The 17595-nt window shown below is 40.2% G+C and overlaps 1 protein-coding gene across 1 annotated transcript in view; it reads right to left on the reverse strand.

Annotated features, from left to right (window-relative positions):
• abcf1 (ATP-binding cassette, sub-family F (GCN20), member 1) overlaps positions 1-17595 on the reverse strand; it is a 100398-nt gene that overhangs the window by 23687 nt on the left and 59116 nt on the right. The window contains exons 18-20 of the mRNA XM_034160527.1: positions 7580-7692; positions 3665-3839; positions 2463-2537 (exon numbers count right to left, since the gene is read on the reverse strand). Coding sequence (XP_034016418.1) covers positions 2463-2537; positions 3665-3839; positions 7580-7692 — 363 coding nt within the window. The remainder of the gene's footprint in view (positions 1-2462; positions 2538-3664; positions 3840-7579; positions 7693-17595) is intronic.

The following is a 17595-nucleotide window of genomic DNA, read 5'->3' on the forward strand; positions in this document are numbered from 1 at the left end:
AATTCTAATATTTGGTGCATTTCATAGTATACAAAATTAATTGAAATGTAAATTTGGAACCTGGTCAATTTTCACTGATAAATAACAACATTTGTTCCCTGAAAAGCCTTCAGTTAATTCAAAATGCTGCAGCTAGAGTGCTGACAGGGACTAGAAGGAGAGAGCATATCTCACCCATATTGGCCTCTCTTCATTGGCTTCCTGTTAATTCTAGAATAGAATTTAAAATTCTTCTTCTACTTATAAGGTTTTGAATAATCAGGTCCCATCTTATCTTAGGGACCTCATAGTACCATATCACCCCAATAGAGCGCTTCGCTCTCAGACTGCAGGCTTACTTGTAGTTCCTAGGGTTTGTAAGAGTAGAACGGGAGGCAGAGCCTTCAGCTTTCAGGCTCCTCTCCTGTGGAACCAGCTCCCAATTCAGATCAGGGAGACAGACACCCTCTCTACTTTTAACATTAGGCTTAAAACTTTCCTTTTTGCTAAAGCTTATAGTTAGGGCTGGATCAGGTGACCCTGAACCATCCCTTAGTTATGCTGCTATAGACAGACTGCTGGGGGGTTCCCACGATGCACTGAGTGTTTCTTTCTCCTTTTGCTGTGTATGCACCACTCTGCATTTAATCATTAGTGATTGATCTAAGCTCCCCTCCACAGCATGTCTTTTTCCTGGTTCTCTCCCTCAGCCCCAACCAGTCCCAGCAGAAGACTGCCCCTCCCTGAGCCTGGTTCTGCTGGAGGTTTCTTCCTGTTAAAAGGGAGTTTTTCCTTCCCACTGTCGCCAAGTGCTTGGTCACAGGGGGTCGTTTTGACCGTTGGGGTTTTTACATAATTATTGCATGGCCTTGCCTTACAATATAAAGCGCCTTGGGGCAACTGTTTGTTGTGATTCGGCGCTATATAAATAAAATTGATTGATATAACCTTGACAAATTAAACCATGAAAATTATAAAGATAAATCTACGGCAGTGAATGAAATGAAGTGTTATTTGATCTGGAGTTGTTCTACATATCTAGTCAATAATGACTATAATGCTACTTGCTGGAGAAGCCAAAAGAAAAGTGAGTTTTAATATTAGTATTGTGCATCAATTTATTTGACCAGTAGATATAAGTGTGATGATGCTAAGAAAGACAAGTTAGTATGAACCTTCCAAATAAAGGTTTCATTATTTGGAAGGTTCATACCAACTACATATCTACATACTAAGAGACAGTTTAATGTCATCATATTTAACAACACACTGCAATGTTTTCTGCTGCTCAGATTTTACCAATGATAATGTTATGTAGCGGGCTGTACGGTGGCTTAGTGTGTAGCACTGTTGTCTTACAGCAAGAAGGTCATGGGATTGATTCCCACCTGTGGCCTTTCTGTGTGAAGTTTGCATGTTCTCCCCGCATTCATGTGGGTTCCCTCCGGGTGTTCCGGCTTCCTCCCACTTCCAGAGACATGAAAGTTGGGTGAACTAGTGACCAAATTGAGAGTGTGTGTGTGTGAGTGAGTGAGAGAGTGAGAGAGAGAGAGAGAGACTGTTTGTCTGTGTATATGTGGCGCTGTAATAGATTGGGATCCTGTCCAGGGTGAAATCCACCTCTCACCCAGTGATTAACTGTATTAACTGGTACAGAAAAAGAATGAACGTTAAGGTGTGTGGAGCCGTCCCTGATTCAGTGCCAACAAAGCGAAGCTTCACAACACAGATGGACTCGGAGTCGACTAACGAATACTTCAAACAATAGTGAACAGATTTCTGGCTGCAAGCCCCTTTCTGCTGCCGCTGATGTTTCCCTGTCCCCACCATACTTGATACGTTACCCGGGTGTCACAACACAGAAGAGGCGTTAGATTTTGATGCCCAATAATGCTACTGACAGAGTAGAAAAATAGTGCCATGAGCACTGTAGCTCACCTGGATGATACAAGACATCACAGTTTCAGCTAGAAAAGAAGGTATGGCCAAACTCCAAAGGTTATATCAAGGACAGCTTCTCCAATCACAACCACAGAAGCCAATAACTCCTTCAGAGTTGTCTGGGTGTCTAGGTGGGGTCCCACGCTCCTCTCCTTCTTGCCCGTTCGCCCGGTTTTTGAGAACTGCCTCCTTCAGACAGATTTACTGCACAGTATTATACTGTTTGCATTTCTTATTGAATGATGTGAATGAAATGCAAGAAATGTTCAGCCCCAACTCAACATCCATCCTGAGTGGTCTGCAGAGAACTATAAAAGAAACCATCTAGATTGTAAAATTACTTATGGTCCCTGAAAATGGAGGTATTCAATGGTTAATGTGATACTGCTGGACTTAAAGATGAAGCTGGACACTACAAGAACACCTCAATGGTTTTATTTTAGCCAATCACAAAATTCTATCAATGTCCAAATACTTATGTAGTTGTCAACCTTCAATTTTTTTTTTTGTTTTTGTTCCAAAAATAAAATCAGCATACATACCTCTGGAGTCCATGTCAATTCCAAAGTCCACGTTCCTGAAGAGAGGTTTTTGACTGTCATATCCAAAGTCAACACCTGGAAAAGAGAAACAGACAGACGTCCCTCAGAGACCAACAATCACGAGACAAAGCCAGTCTGTGCACTTTGACCCTCATCTTACGGTCTGCAAGTACCAGGTCGCTACAACACAGGTTTTTCTGTCATCCACTCGTGCTGGACAAATATCTTCAACCGCCTGCGATTGCATCGAGTTAAAGCACCATGTGGGTCATTTTATCTTTGAACCCAGAACCGACCACAGAAACGTGACACATTAGGAGTCATCACGCTCTAAAACTGAAAGTTAAAAATGAATTAGTTCTTCCATCAGGTGCCACTGGTTTCAGTTCTTTAAAACCAAGTTTCTGACAGTTGAGATGGTCTGCTAGGTAAGGAACCATGAGGAGGCAGTGTAAAGTATGCCTGACTCGAGCCCAGAGAAATACGGACGGCTGTATCAGGTGCACCACTGCCAAAACAAATACAGAATCAGTCAAGACCAAGAATGGAAGTGACTGATGGCCAGCAGGGTGCAGACAGAATCTGTGCAACTAGTGGGAAGAGAAAAAGTGGAAGGAGAGTCTGGACGCAGCTCAGGCTGCCGCTAACGATGATTTTCATTAACTATTTCTTGATGAGTTGTTAGGCCCATAAAAAGACAAAATAAAAAAGGGCAAAGAATGTTATCCAGAGTCCAAGATGATGCCTTTAAATGTCTTATTTGGACCACAGCACACAGATATTCAGTTTCCTACCAGAGAGGATGAAAACAAGGAGTAAAAAGCAGACAATATTAACATAATAGTAATTAATTAATATAGTAGTTGTGAATTTATTTAATAGTCAATTAATGATCAGTTAATAGTTGCAGCTGCAGAAAAGGAAAGTTAGAAGTGTGGAGGGGAGAATGGGAACTTGAAAGTGTGCTAGTGTTTCCTCAGTTCCACCTCAAGAGCCCTTGAACAAAACAAAAATCTCTGAATGGCAAGTATCCACAATGTCCCTCCTGTGTTTGTGTCTGTGTGTGTCTGTCTGTACCTGTGCTTTTGCATGCATGTCTCTGTGCCTGTCTGGCTCTGTGTCTGTTTGTCTCTCTCTGTGTATTCATGTATGTGAGCAGTAACTGGGTCAGGTGGACAGAGTCCCTCTGGAGCTGGTCTTACTGTGTAGTCCCAGTATGGGTGGAGACAGAGGAGGTGGGTTGGGGAAGGTGAACTTCACAGTGTATTCTTTTGGCCTCTTCAACAGCTCCGTGGCCTCGCTGCTCTCTTCTTCCTGTCCTCCCTTCTTCTTGCCTTTCTGCTGCTTCCTGGTCAAGGCCTCCTTAGTCTGCTTTTCCTGAGGACATTGCAACAAAGTGTCTAAGCAACAAAACCAATAGGAGATCAAATGGACCACAGATCATTAAGTACGTGAGAATAACATAAATGCATTGAGGTTTATTTATTTATTTTTAATGTCTGATTACCCGATTACCTCACCTGTGATTGTGGTCACAAGAAGCAGCTTACTCGCGTTTTTTGTCTTGTACAGTAACAATAATTAGCTAGTTAGCTTTTGCTTGCGAAGGCAGTGTTTGTGTACTCCTCAGTCTTTTTGGTCTGGGTGATGGAGTGTTCTTATGATGTAGATGATGTCACATTTATATCAGACGCCTCAAACTTCATTGCTTCTTCAGCATTAGACAAACTTCATTGTGCTCAAGTCCGCATGGGTTCAAGTGTCATTTTTTTAATACATGGTCCAATTCAAGGACTGAAGATATGATCGTTGTCATCGCCCATTTTCATGTGTGGAAATTTATTTCACCCATCCAACATGTTTCAACGATCTTCAAGTCTGACCTGTAATATGAATATTTTCACTTTCAATCATTTTAGCTTTTCCCATTAGCACATGACAGTTCATGTTTTCATGTTCAGTACAGTTATGTCCTTTGTGTCCACAGCGAAAAGTTGAAACCACAAACATCTAAAAACAGGGGCTGAGGTGGGAAACCCCCATAATTACCTTCAACTCTGAGAAGAAGGTTTAAAGTGTAGTAGTCGTTCAAAACAAACTGATACAAATTATGCAATTGCTAATGTACACTCAACAAAAATATAAACACAACACTTTTGGTTTTGCTCCCATTTTGTATGAGATGAACTCAAAGATCTAAAACTTTTTCCACATACACAATATCACCATTTCCTTCAAATATTGTTCACAAACCAGTCTAAATCTGTGATAGTGAGCACTTCTCCTTTGTTGAGATAATCCATTCCACCTCACAGGTGTGCCATACCAAGATGCTGATTAGACACCATGATTAGTGCACAGGTGTGCCTTAGACTGCCCACAATAAAAGGCCACTCTGAAAGGTGCAGTTTTATCACACAGCACAATGCCACAGATGTTGCAAGATTTGAGGGAGCGTGCAATTGGCATGCTGACAGCAGGAATGTCAACCAGAGCTGTTGCTCGTCTATTGAATGTTCATTTCTCTACCATAAGCCGTCTCCAAAGTCGTTTCAGAGAATTTGGCAGTACATCCAACCAGCCTCACAACCGCAGACCACGTGTAACCACACCAGCCCAACATCCAGCATGTTCACCTCCAGGATCGTCTGAGACGAGCCACTCCGACAGCTGCTGGAACAATCGCTTTGCATAACCAAAGAATTTTTGCACAAACTGTCAGAAACCGTCTCAGGGAAGCTCATCTGCATGCTCGTCATCCTCATCGGGGTCTCGACCTGACTCCAGTTCGTCGTCGTAACCGACTTGAGTAGGCAAATGCTCACATTCCCTGGCGTTCGGCACGTTGGAGAGGTGTTCTCTTCACGGATGATGCGAAGGAGATGTGTTGCACTGCATGAGGCAAATGGTGGTCACACCAGATACTGACTGGTATCCCCCCCAATAAAACAAACTGCACCTTTCAGAGTGGCCTTTTATTGTGGGCAGTCTAAGGCACACCTGTGCACTAATCATGGTGTCTAATCAGCATCCTGATATGGCACACCTGTGAGGTGGGATGGATTATCTCAGCAAAGGAGAAGTGCTCACTATCACAGATTTCGACTGGTTTGTGAACAATATTTGAGGGAAATGGTGATATTGTGTATGTGGAAAAAGTTTTAGATCTTTGAGTTCATCTCATACAAAATGGGAGCAAACCAAAAGTGTTGCGTTTATATTTTTGTTGAGTATAATTTCCCACAATGCCCCCCCCCCCACACACAAATAAATAAAGATATATTTATTAGCCGAGCCGAGTATTCCTTTAACTTTAACTAGTAATGACTTCATGACTTTCTTTGCTAATAAAATTTTAACTATTAGAGAAAAAATTACTCATAACATCCCAAAGACATATCGTTATCTTTGGCTGCTTTCAGTAATGCTGGTATTTGGTTAGACTCTTTCTCTCTGATTGTTCTGTCTGAGTTATTTTCATTAGTTACTTCCTCCAAACCATCAACATGTCTATTAGACCCCATTCCTACCAGGCTGCTCAAGGAAGCCCTACCATTAATTAATGCTTCAATCTTAAATATGATCAATCTGTGTTTATTAGTTGGCTATGTACCACAGGCTTTTAAGGTGGCAGTAATTAAACCATTACTTAAAAAGCCATCACTTGACCCAGTTATCTTAGCTAATTATAGGCCAATCTCCAACCTTCCTTTTCTCTCAAAAATTCTTGAAAGGGCAGTTGTAAAACAGCTAACTGATCATCTGCAGAGGAATGGTCTATTTGAAGAGTTTCAGTCAGGGTTTAGAATTCATCATAGTACAGAAACAGCATTAGTGAAGGTTACAAATGATCTTCTTATGGCCTCAGACAGTGGACTCATCTCTGTGCTTGTTCTGTTAGACCTCAGTGCTTCTTTTGATACTGTTGACCATAAAATTTTATTACAGAGATTAGAGCATGCCATAGGTATTAAAAGCACTGCGCTGCGGTGGTTTGAATCATATTTATCTAATAGATTACAATTTGTTCATGTAAATGGGGAATCTTCTTCACAGACTAAGGTTAATTATGGAGTTCCACAAGGTTCTGTGCTAGGACCAATTTTATTCACTTTATACATGCTTCCCTTAGGCAGTATTATTAGACAGCATTGCTTAAATTTTCATTGTTACGCAGATGATACTCGGCTTTATCTATCCATGAAGCCAGAGGACACACACCAATTAGCTAAACTGCAGGATTGTCTTACAGACATAAAGACATGGATGACCTCTAATTTCCTGCTTTTAAACTCAGATAAAACTGAAGTTATTGTACTTGGCCCCACAAATCTTAGAAACATGGTGTCTAACCAGATCCTTACTCTGGATGGCATTACCCTGACCTCTACTGTGAGAAATCTTGGAGTCATTTTTGGAACCAGCTCCCAATTCAGATCAGGGAGACAGACACCCTCTCTACTTTTAACATTAGGCTTAAAACTTTCCTTTTTGCTAAAGCTTATAGTTAGGGCTGGATCAGGTGACCCTGAACCATCCCTTAGTTATGCTGCTATAGACTTAGACTGCTGGGGGGTTCCCATGATGCACTGAGTGTTTCTTTCTCTTTTTGCTCTGTATGCACCACTCTGCATTTAATCATTAGTGATTGATCTCTGCTCCCCTACACAGCATGTCTTTTTCCTGGTTCTCTCCCTCAGCCCCAACCAGTCCCAGCAGAAGACTGCCCCTCCCTGAGCCTGGTTCTGCTGGAGGTTTCTTCCTGTTAAAAGGGAGTTTTTCCTTCCCACTGTCGCCAAGTGCTTGCTCACAGGGGGTCGTTTTGACAGTTGTTTTTCTGTAATTATTGTATGGCTTTTGCCTTGCAATATGAAGCGCCTTGGGGCAACTGTTTGTTGTGATTTGGCGCTATATAAATGAAATTGATTTGATTTGATATATTGTCTAATCAGGGGCAAGAAACAAACAAAAAAGCAACATTTTACAAACACAGCTCCTGATTAAAAAGCTATGTCTGTTGGGGACATGCAACATGTAAGATACAGGTGCCAGCATTTTGCCATCTGTGAGCAAACTTTCAGACGTCTTTCAGATCTTGGTGCAGCAGCCGAGCTTACCGCCTGTTTAGTGGACTTGCCACCAGCTTTCAGCTCTTTGAGTTTCTTCTCCTGCTTGTCATACTGTTTCTGGAGTTCCTTCTGCTTCTGCACATACATTTTCTTGAAGGTCACTTTGAAGAAAAAAGTACAGAAATAAATCAATTTGTTTGTGCAATTTAAATCTGACAAAATTCTGTACTTCAGCACAAATTTAACAAAAGTGTGCATGCGCACACACACACGCACGCACGCACACACACGCGCACGCACGCACACACACACACACACACACGCACACACACACACACCCCAAGACATATACCATACATATACCAAGACACCCAGACAACCCAGAAGAAGTTACAAGCTTCTGTGTGATTGGAGAAACTGTGCACAGTGCATGTTTTGAATGTTGTATCCCCAGTTATACAGGTTCATGATGAAGAGGTACAGAGGAGGGTTTTCTTTCACCAAAACATTAAATCTAGGCTTACATCTCAGATGTACCTTCTGGCAAATTGTAGCTGAACTTTCAGGTCTTCTTTTTAGTAAAACCATCCTCTATACCACTTCATCATGAAGCTGTATAACTGGGGACACAAAATGCAAAACATGCACTGTGCACAGTGTCTCCAATCACAGCCACAGAAGCCTGTAACTTCTTCTGGGTTGTCTGGGTGTCTTTGTGGCTTTCCTCACTCTTTTCCTTCTTGGACAGTCACTCAGTTTTTGAGAACTGTCTACTCCACACAGATTTAGCACAGAGTACCATAGTGTTTGTATTTCTTCATAACTGATGTACGTAAATAAAGTTCAAGACATTCAGTGACTTGGAAATGTTCATGTATCCATCCCATGAAGTGTCTGAAGAAAACTGGCAATTAAACTGATTACTTAGGGGTGGCCAAGTGGTTAATGCACTTGGTTTCAGTGCGGAAGGTTCCCCGTTCAAATCCCACCCCTACCACATTTCTCCATGTAATGTGGAATTGCGTCAGGAAGGGCATCCAGCGTAAAACGTGCCAATTCAACATGCAAATCCACCTTGGATTTGCTGTTGTGACCCCGAGTACAAAACAAGGGAGCAGCTGAAGGACTTACTTACAGGTATTATACCAAACGGGCTGAATACTTATGCAACCCATCATCTTGGATTTTATATTTTTAATTAATTTATATCAAGTTGTAGAGATTTACTTTCACTTTTAGTCTAAGGAAGATAATTTTAGAAATTTTTATATTGAGAAGCCTGATTTACTTTTTGTATTTGAAATGCCATAAACAAATTAAAATGCGTGAAATAACATGGGGCTGAATACTTTTACAAGCCACTGTATATATGTTCTGCAGTAGCTGTGCTTGAAGCTTGCAGTGCTCCGACCCACTGCTTCATTGGTTCTCTGCTTGGCTGTTTTTCAGAAGCAGCAAGTCCGCTTCTTAGCCCCTCTCAAAGCCATTTAAAAATGTGAATCATGAGTCACTTTTGTGTGAATTAAAATCACTAACTGGGACTCTTATCTTGTTGCAAGCAACAAACGAGAATTGCCCTCCATTACGTTCGCACAGCTCCAAACACTGCGCCACTCTCTGCTGAGTCAAGTTAGAATCCGGTCGGAATTAATCATTTCAAAGCGAATCGCCATTTTAAATAAAATGACACTTCTTTCTAAACGCTGTAACACAAACTACAGTCAACCAAACATTTTTTCCTCCCAAAATGAGACGTCCTCCTTTCTTTATGAATTACATTGATGTTGACGTGCAGCACAACCGGCTGAGCTCAGCTTAGAGGTATGAGTTAAATTTGTCCCATTAATGTCTGAAAGGAAATACTTTTGATAAAAACTACAGATTTTGTTTGTTACTATTTATGTCCAGAAATCAAGAATCCACCATGTAGAGTTTATTTATGTTCAGAGATCAAGGATCCAGTGACCATTTTCATATTTATTTAGTTTAACACTCAATAAAATGTTGACACAGAAAACCTCTAAAGCCTACTTTTAGTACACAGAAAATTCAAAAGAGGCATTGATAAAGGAATCGATAAGGAATCAGATCGATAAGCAGAATCGATAATGGCATCGATATCAATAACATTGTATCAATACCCATCCATATAGGTAGCTGACATTTTTCAGTTTTTACAGGAAGAGCTCAACCCTTTCATTTCCTGTTAATTATGTAATTTTTTAATGTTAATTTATTGTATTAATGTATTTATAAATTGTTTAAGTTCATGTTATCATATATATACTATTATTATTGTTATTATCATCAATATTATTATTATTACTTTATTATTACTTCTCTTTTGTCATTGGATTTTTAAATGTACCAAAATGGAAATAAATGTTTTCACTTTATGTCATCCATGTATTGTTAATATATTTACAATTATATGATATACTCACATTGAACTTACTAAAAAGAAAACTAGCAATTAAGCCTATCTAGACCGGGCTTTTTTGGGATTCCTGGGGCAAGGGGAGGGGGGGACTCATAACTGGTGAATGGTATAGCGTATGACCACCAAATTTGAAGGAGATGATCTACACGTGAAACTTAATCATTAGCATCATTTTGGTATCATAATGTAATAAGATGTCATTATGACATCTTATCATAATCTGATTGTAATCCCCAAAATGTCAATGTATTTTCCTACAAATTTAGGTTATGCATCTCAAGTTGACTGATTATGTACCTTAGAGAACTTAAATATTCGAAACAATTTCTGCTGCAAATGGCAACTACAAAAAATATCAAAATGACGTCATAGATATGGCAAAGTGGCTTCAATATCTCATAACATGACAGTAAACTGTAAGTCCTTAAGGACATGATATATTACTACCAAATTTCCAGGGAATGATGTATAAACACGTAATCACTACAAATATATTCGTGTTATTATTACTAATTATGATGTCATAATGTCATAAAATTAGCATAAATGAATTCTAATTAACAAAGCTGACATTAAACTAGGTAAAGTTATGTTAATATAATCAGCCAGATCACAATCAAGGGGTACCAGTGGGGTTACACTAAGGGTAGAAATTTGATGTTCCTATATTAAATTTACACTCAGAAAAAAAATTATTAAAGGTGTTGTCTAATAAATGCCAAAATATCTTATTAACTTCACTTCCTGAAAAGCTAGAGCTGATTTTGAAATGCATGTTTTTTGTGCCAAAGTGTGGTGTACGGACACTACAATTTCATCATTTGTTAAATGATAAGTTGCTGTCATTTAAATATGTGATGCATATATTTAATATGTTTTCTAGGTGGACAGAATATAATCTTTGTTCATTTAAAAACTCATTTAGAACTGCCGCAATCAAATGCATGTTCAAGCACTGACAACATTGTGATGCACAGGGCCCAGGGTTAAACACTGATCCTAAATATACAGGACATTACCACAGGCATATTGCCTCACAACAGTGGTATCATTTATTATGAAGGATCGATAAACACAGAACCAACCTAAAATGATCTTTAACGTGTGTTGTGTGTGTGTGCGCGTGTGTGTGTGTTGGGGGTGTGAAGGGCAGGGGAATGGGTGAGTGGGGTGCAGCATATAATTATGTGGTGTTTCTTTATTAGGGAAGATGCAACATGTTTTCTCATATATACTTGAATGTTATGCCGCGTTCACACTGGGCGCGAACCGAGCGACTGCAGCCGCAGGTTGCCATGTAATCACTATGTAAGGACGCGTTTGGCGTTTGTGGCGCAATATTGCGTCGCGTCATGTCTCATTGCCCTCCTCCCCAAGTTGAAAAATCTGAACTTTTTCGTCTCGTCGCGATGACCAATCAGGGACTGAATATGTAGTGACGTGGAGATGTCTGGAGTTTGACTGAAGATGTGAACATGTCCTGTATCTGGTAGCAGCCTGTGAGCAGGACTTATGTCTCTTTTGTCCTTTATTTCACAATTATGAGAGAGTTTTGGAGCGAGCAGCAGCACCACAACAGCTGGAGCGGAGTTTCTTTTTATTTTACGTGCGCGCGCGAGTGAATCGTCTGTGGAGATTATTTTACTTATTAACTACACAGATGTATAATAAAACAAATGGTGACTGGTTTCTAAAGACAATTATGACAGAGTTTTCTTGGGGAAAGAGCGAGGAGCAGCCTCACAGCAAGCCGCTGAGTTTCTCTCTCTTTTTTTTTACGTGCGTGCGCGAGCGAATCGTCTGTGTGGAGAATATTTTATTAATTAACTACACAGATGTATAATAAAACAAATGGTGACTGGTTTCTAAACAATTATGACAGTGTTTTGGGGGAAGAGCGAGCTGCAGTAAGCAGCGGAGTTTTTTTGTTTTGTTTTGTTTTTTTTAATTGTTTACATGTGCGCGCGTGAACGGGACAGTTGGTCCTCAAACTGGGTCCCGCAGAGGCGGAAGGACCGCTGAAAGCGGCCATCATCCAGACACAGCTCCTGCAGCAAATAATGATACTCTCTGTATTGGGAGCTTTTCACAACAACTCGCTCCGTGTGATCAAGGTCCGTCATGATGACTTGACACCGAGCGGAATGGAAGCTCCTCCTATTTGATGATGCACCGGGGTGAATTTTCGCAGCAAAAGTCCACCCAAGCAGAGAGACACACCGGGCGAAGGAGGCACGTCCGTCGCCACACAACCCCCGCGAATTTGTAGCGTCTGATCGCGCCTGGTGTGAACGCAGCTTTATGTACATTATAGGATGGAAGTGAGCTTTGCATTATTTATTGTAACTCTAATACAACCGGTTTCTATGTTTGTAGACCAGAATTGCAGCACAAAATATCTTGGTGTACGGACACTACATGGTGTACGGACACTACATTTTGCAAACCTGAATTCCAAATCAGCCTTGCTGATTTACACTAAATATCAGTTGTTGCATGTAAATATAATTTTAATTGTTACTAAAGAAATTTGAACTTTTCAATGAAATAATATTGCTAAACTAGATCAATTTAAACCATTTAAATAGTGGTGTATTGACACTACACTGATTTTTGTGAAATATTAAGGGTCATGTTTCTCGAGACATAAATCCAGAATTTATCGAGACAACGATCACAAAATCTATTTTGATCAATCGAAGTGTCATTGTGTATCAAATAACAGTGTTATGGTCACTCAGAAATATGCATATTTACTTTAAAACAGAACATTTTCTGTCAATGACGTGAAAAAGACTGATTTCATAACAGCAAACATGAATACAACAATTGGCCACATCACCGCTGCTTCTCGGCAATATGTAAAACACAAATCACACATTACCAATCCAACAACCAAATTTAACTTGCAGACGTATTAAATATTGGCTGCCGAAGGCTTTAAGCATATGATACATTCTTTGTAGTACTTTGATAAAATCAGCACCACAATAACGTCAAAACAATGCTTTCTAGTTGTTTAATAATACACCATAATTTTAATTTTTAAATTTCACCAAACTGTGCATTGTGGTTAATTTCAGTACCATGAAATCGTTCACATGCATCGTTCACTGGCAAGAATTAAATTGTAAATCACATATAACAAATATTTGCTTAACCTGTACCCCTTGATTGGGATCTGGCTGAATGGACTAAGTATATGTTAAGTAGAAAATATGGGAAGTACATTGATAAAACTTAGATAGGTGATTTTGGGTCAAACATATCTGTCAGAAAACCGTTGCCATGAAAATGCCAAAGATGATGGACTTAAGCTTTTGGTACCAAATTTTAGCCAACTAAATTTTAGTAAAAGTCACCAAGTTTCATAGTCCTAGCATAAGAATAAAAAAAAATTATACAACATGAAAGTTGGCGTGGGCACCTTTAGCCCCCTCCCCAGTCTAGACAGGGTATATTACCTGTAAATTTGTTATTTACAGGTAATATACTAATGGGGCTGAATACTTATCTTGGCTTTTATATTTTTAATTCATTTATATAAAGTTGTAGAGATTTACTTTCAGTTTGAGTCTAAGGAAGATCATTTTAGAAATTTTTATATTGTGTGTGATTTACTTTTTGTATTTGTAATGCCACAAACAAATGGTAAATGGACTGCATTTATATAGCACTTTTCCATCTGCATCAGACATTCAAAGCACTTTTACAAATAATGTCTCACATTCACCCCGATGTCAGGGTGCTGCCATACAAGGTACTCATTACACACAGGGAGCAACTAGGTGATTAAGGACCTTGCCCAAGGGCCCTTAGTCATTTTCCGGTCAGGCTGGGATTTGAATCGAGGATCCTCTGGTCTTAAGCCCCTGAATACTTTGCAAACCACTGCAAGTAGCTTCATTTCATATTTTCTGGAAAATACGGGACATAATCTAGGCCTTGTCCACACGGATATGGTGATTTTTGTCATTTTCAAATAGTGTTACGTAAACATAGCACTGTTACAAAATTTATCTGCATCCATACAAAAATGCTAAAACATCCATAAAGGGTGTATGTGGTGTTGCAATGCTTCCACAGAAAACAGAGAAGATGACTTGTGAAGTGACGTGCGGTCGGGTGGGGCAAGTTAGGCATAACCTCACCTGTCACCATGGAAAGAAAACAAAAATGTAAAAGAACAAAATTAAATGGTTATATTTATCCAGTGATTTGTACTAAAAAATTATTTTCCTTTAAACTTCATCAGTTTGATTTTTTTTTTTAATTCAAAATCGCTGAAGACATGCGCTGAGGCAGCAGCCAGCCGTGCCTCACCTTGGATTGTGCAATAACTGGGCTAACTGCTGGCACGCTGTGCAGTGAGACTGTCTCACTGTATGTCGCTCTTAAAATGGTCAAACACTTTGGCTGTATGAACTTAAATTCCATAGTTTCGCTGATGTAACGAATGTACAGTGCTTTTTTGTCAACAGCTGTATGTGTGTGTAATGTGTTTCGTGTGCTGAGTGATCATAAAACGGCTGCAAAAAGGCACCAAGTGAGGCATGCAGTTCTCCTGCCTCATGGTAGGGAGAACTAGTGATCCCAGGGATTCTTCTTGCAGCAACTCTTCAGCTGCAGAATAAGTGACAGCAAGCTACAAGAGCAGATGTTCATTTATTTTTTTTCCTCTCACTTGGCCTTTAGTTTCAGAATGGAGGATTACATATCCAAACCAAAACAATTTTCTAAACTGGACTTTAAATCAAAGCAGGATGCGTTAATTAAAGGAAGCCCAACACCAGAGCTAAAAGATTTGCTTCAGACTGTGGTACAGAAGACCCACTTTTCTCAAACGGAGTGGTACACACGTAAAGTCTGGCTGTGTGCCAGACCTCTAAAAGCAAGGAACTGCTTTTAGAGCTGGCATTGCAAAGCAACACGTGGTGTGCCAGCGTGTCTGCTCCCCTGCAACACATGGCGTGCATGTGTATTGTGCGTGGCTCCCCAACACGTGGCGTGCGGGGGGGGGGGGGGCAAACTTGGGTGATCTGAAAGTCAAGTCACCCAAGTGAGCTCGGTTTCATGTGATGCAGCACACTGCAAGACCATGACAAGCCACCAGTCCAACAAGTACGCCACTTTCAGTCACATATCACCAAAATATGCTGTAACAAAAGCCGTTTTGTCAGTTGCTACGGCGCTTTTTTCACAGTAATTGAAGGAGACGAAAACTTCCTCTTCTATACATAGTCTAATTTCTTTTTTTTTTAAATAGTTGATAAACTTTTTTTTTTTTAATTGATCCTTGTTGATTATAGGCATTTTATGCTCCTGTTATAAGAGTGATTGTTGGGCAGTGGTAAAGTTTCCATCTGTTTATCAGAGCTTTTGTAAATTGCAGGTTCGAATCCTGCTAGTGGCATTTATTTTTTCTATCAGTGTCTGGTGATTGTAGTAATTATTTATATACCTGGCTGGACATAAGACATAATGAGAGCGCACTGCTTCATTCATCAAAATTCAGTAAGGTATATCTTCTATTATACATTCCAAATATAATTTGGAACTCTACTAGTATATACTAAGGTACATCGAAATATCTTCGAGAAAAAAAAAAGTAGAGCGACTTAGAGGCCTGGTCTTGAGAACCAGGAATGGTAGGTTGAAAAACTTTTTTTTATCCCATGGGAATTCTCCATACCCACCTAAGCGGCTCAAGAATATGGACAGCTTGTATATAAGTGACATTTACACAATTAGGGCAGTAAACAACATATATAAGAAATGTCATTTCATGACTGTATGTCTGTGACCACGTGTCATATACAGAGGCACAGAGGGATCATAATTGTGTTGTCCGCTCAATAAGCTGGAATAAATATTGGAAATTGTGTTTTATGTGGTGTGTGACCACGGACATACACTAGACTTGGTTTTCTCTTATGGTCTGACTGTGTCCGACTTGGAGACTGGTGATTGTGTGTTTTCTGTTCATGCACCAGTTTTATTCAGTGTCGATTTCTCCCGTGTGGCAACTAAACATTGCAACCCCATTTCAGCCTGCGTTGATACAGAGGAGTTCAGCTCCTGGTTTAACTCCTCCTGCCTTTCTGTAACAGACTCTGTGGCTCCTCTAAATCTCAGGCAGCCTAAGGCTCGGCCTGAACCATGGTGAACCCTGGTTTAATGACAGAACCCGTGGAGCCAGACGGAAATGTTAGAGCTGAATGCAGGTGGAAGAAGACAAGCTGCAGGTTTCATTTCAAATTTTAAAGGACTGCTGGTACGCTTATCAAGACACTGTCAAGGAATCCAAAAGAGAGTACGTGTCAGGCATAATCACAAAACTACAAGAACCCTCGTGTACTGTTCAGAACTGTCTCTGTCCTGAATATCCCACAGCTTGTATGTCTGAAACATCCACTGATGTGTGTAATAGTTTTCTGTACTGTTTCATTGAGAAGGTTGCTTCTGCAAAAGCTCTCATTTCTCCACACACCTTTGACCCCTCTGTCCCTGTTCCTTGTCCAGGAATCTTAAATGGTTCTGAACCTGTGACTCTGTCACTGTTAGAAGATGTGGTGGCCCATATAAAACCATCACGTTCCCCTTGTGATGTAGTCCCTCCTCACTTCTTTAAAGTTTTTTTTCTACTTTACAGCAATCAGTTCTGACAATTATAAATAGCGGCCTGTCCTCTGGTGTTGTTCCTGTAAGCTTCATACATGTGGTAATACAACCTCTGCTGAAGAAGCCTGGCCTTGATAGCACAGTTTTAGCGAATTTCAGGCCCATCTCCAAGCTGCCATTTGTCTATAGAAAATTGTCTATGCATAACTAAAAACTTTCCTTGATGAACACAACATCATGGAGGTGTTTCAGTCTGGTTTTAAAATATTGCATAGCACGGAAAATGCTCTTAAAATTTTTTAATGACATTTTAATGGCAAATGATAGTGGCAACTATTTTGGGCACAGTATTTTGTTACATCGTCTGCTGCAGCTAGTGGGACCATGAGCATTGGTCTAGGTTTGTGAATCCTCCTCCGCTGCACTCTTACATGGGGTCCCACAGGGTTCAACTTTAGGACCCTTGCTTTTCTCCCTGTATATGCTTCCCCTAGGCTCTATCCTCAGAAAACATGGTGTCACTTTTCATTGTTATGCTGATGACAGCCAGATATATGTTCCCCTGAGGAAAAGTGATGCCTTTTCTCTCAAACCACTGCTGTCATGTCTTGAGGATCGCTCTAAATTTCCATGATAAGAAAACAGAGGTGATTGTGTTTGGCCCTAGCAGCTCCTGTGTACCCTCCCCTGTTGATTTTGGTCCACTGGCAGCTTATGCGAAGAGTACTGTTACTAATTTGGGTTTTAAGATGGACAGCGATTTTAAATTGGATCACCAAATTTGTGCAGTACTTAAGTTTCTTTCACCTCAGGCAGCTTGCTAAGGTGAAGCCTTTTCTTACACATCAGCACTTTGAAACAGTAATCCATGCCTTCATTACCTCTTGGCTGGATAACTGTAATGCACTTTATTTTGGAGTTAGCCAGTCCTCCCTTGTATGTCTCCAGTTAGTTCAGAATGCTGCCGCTCCTCTGCTAACTGCAGTACGAAAGACGGAGCACA

The sequence above is a fragment of the Thalassophryne amazonica genome, chromosome 20 (assembly GCF_902500255.1).
Source record: "Thalassophryne amazonica chromosome 20, fThaAma1.1, whole genome shotgun sequence".
In the NCBI taxonomy this organism is placed as follows: domain Eukaryota; kingdom Metazoa; phylum Chordata; class Actinopteri; order Batrachoidiformes; family Batrachoididae; genus Thalassophryne; species Thalassophryne amazonica.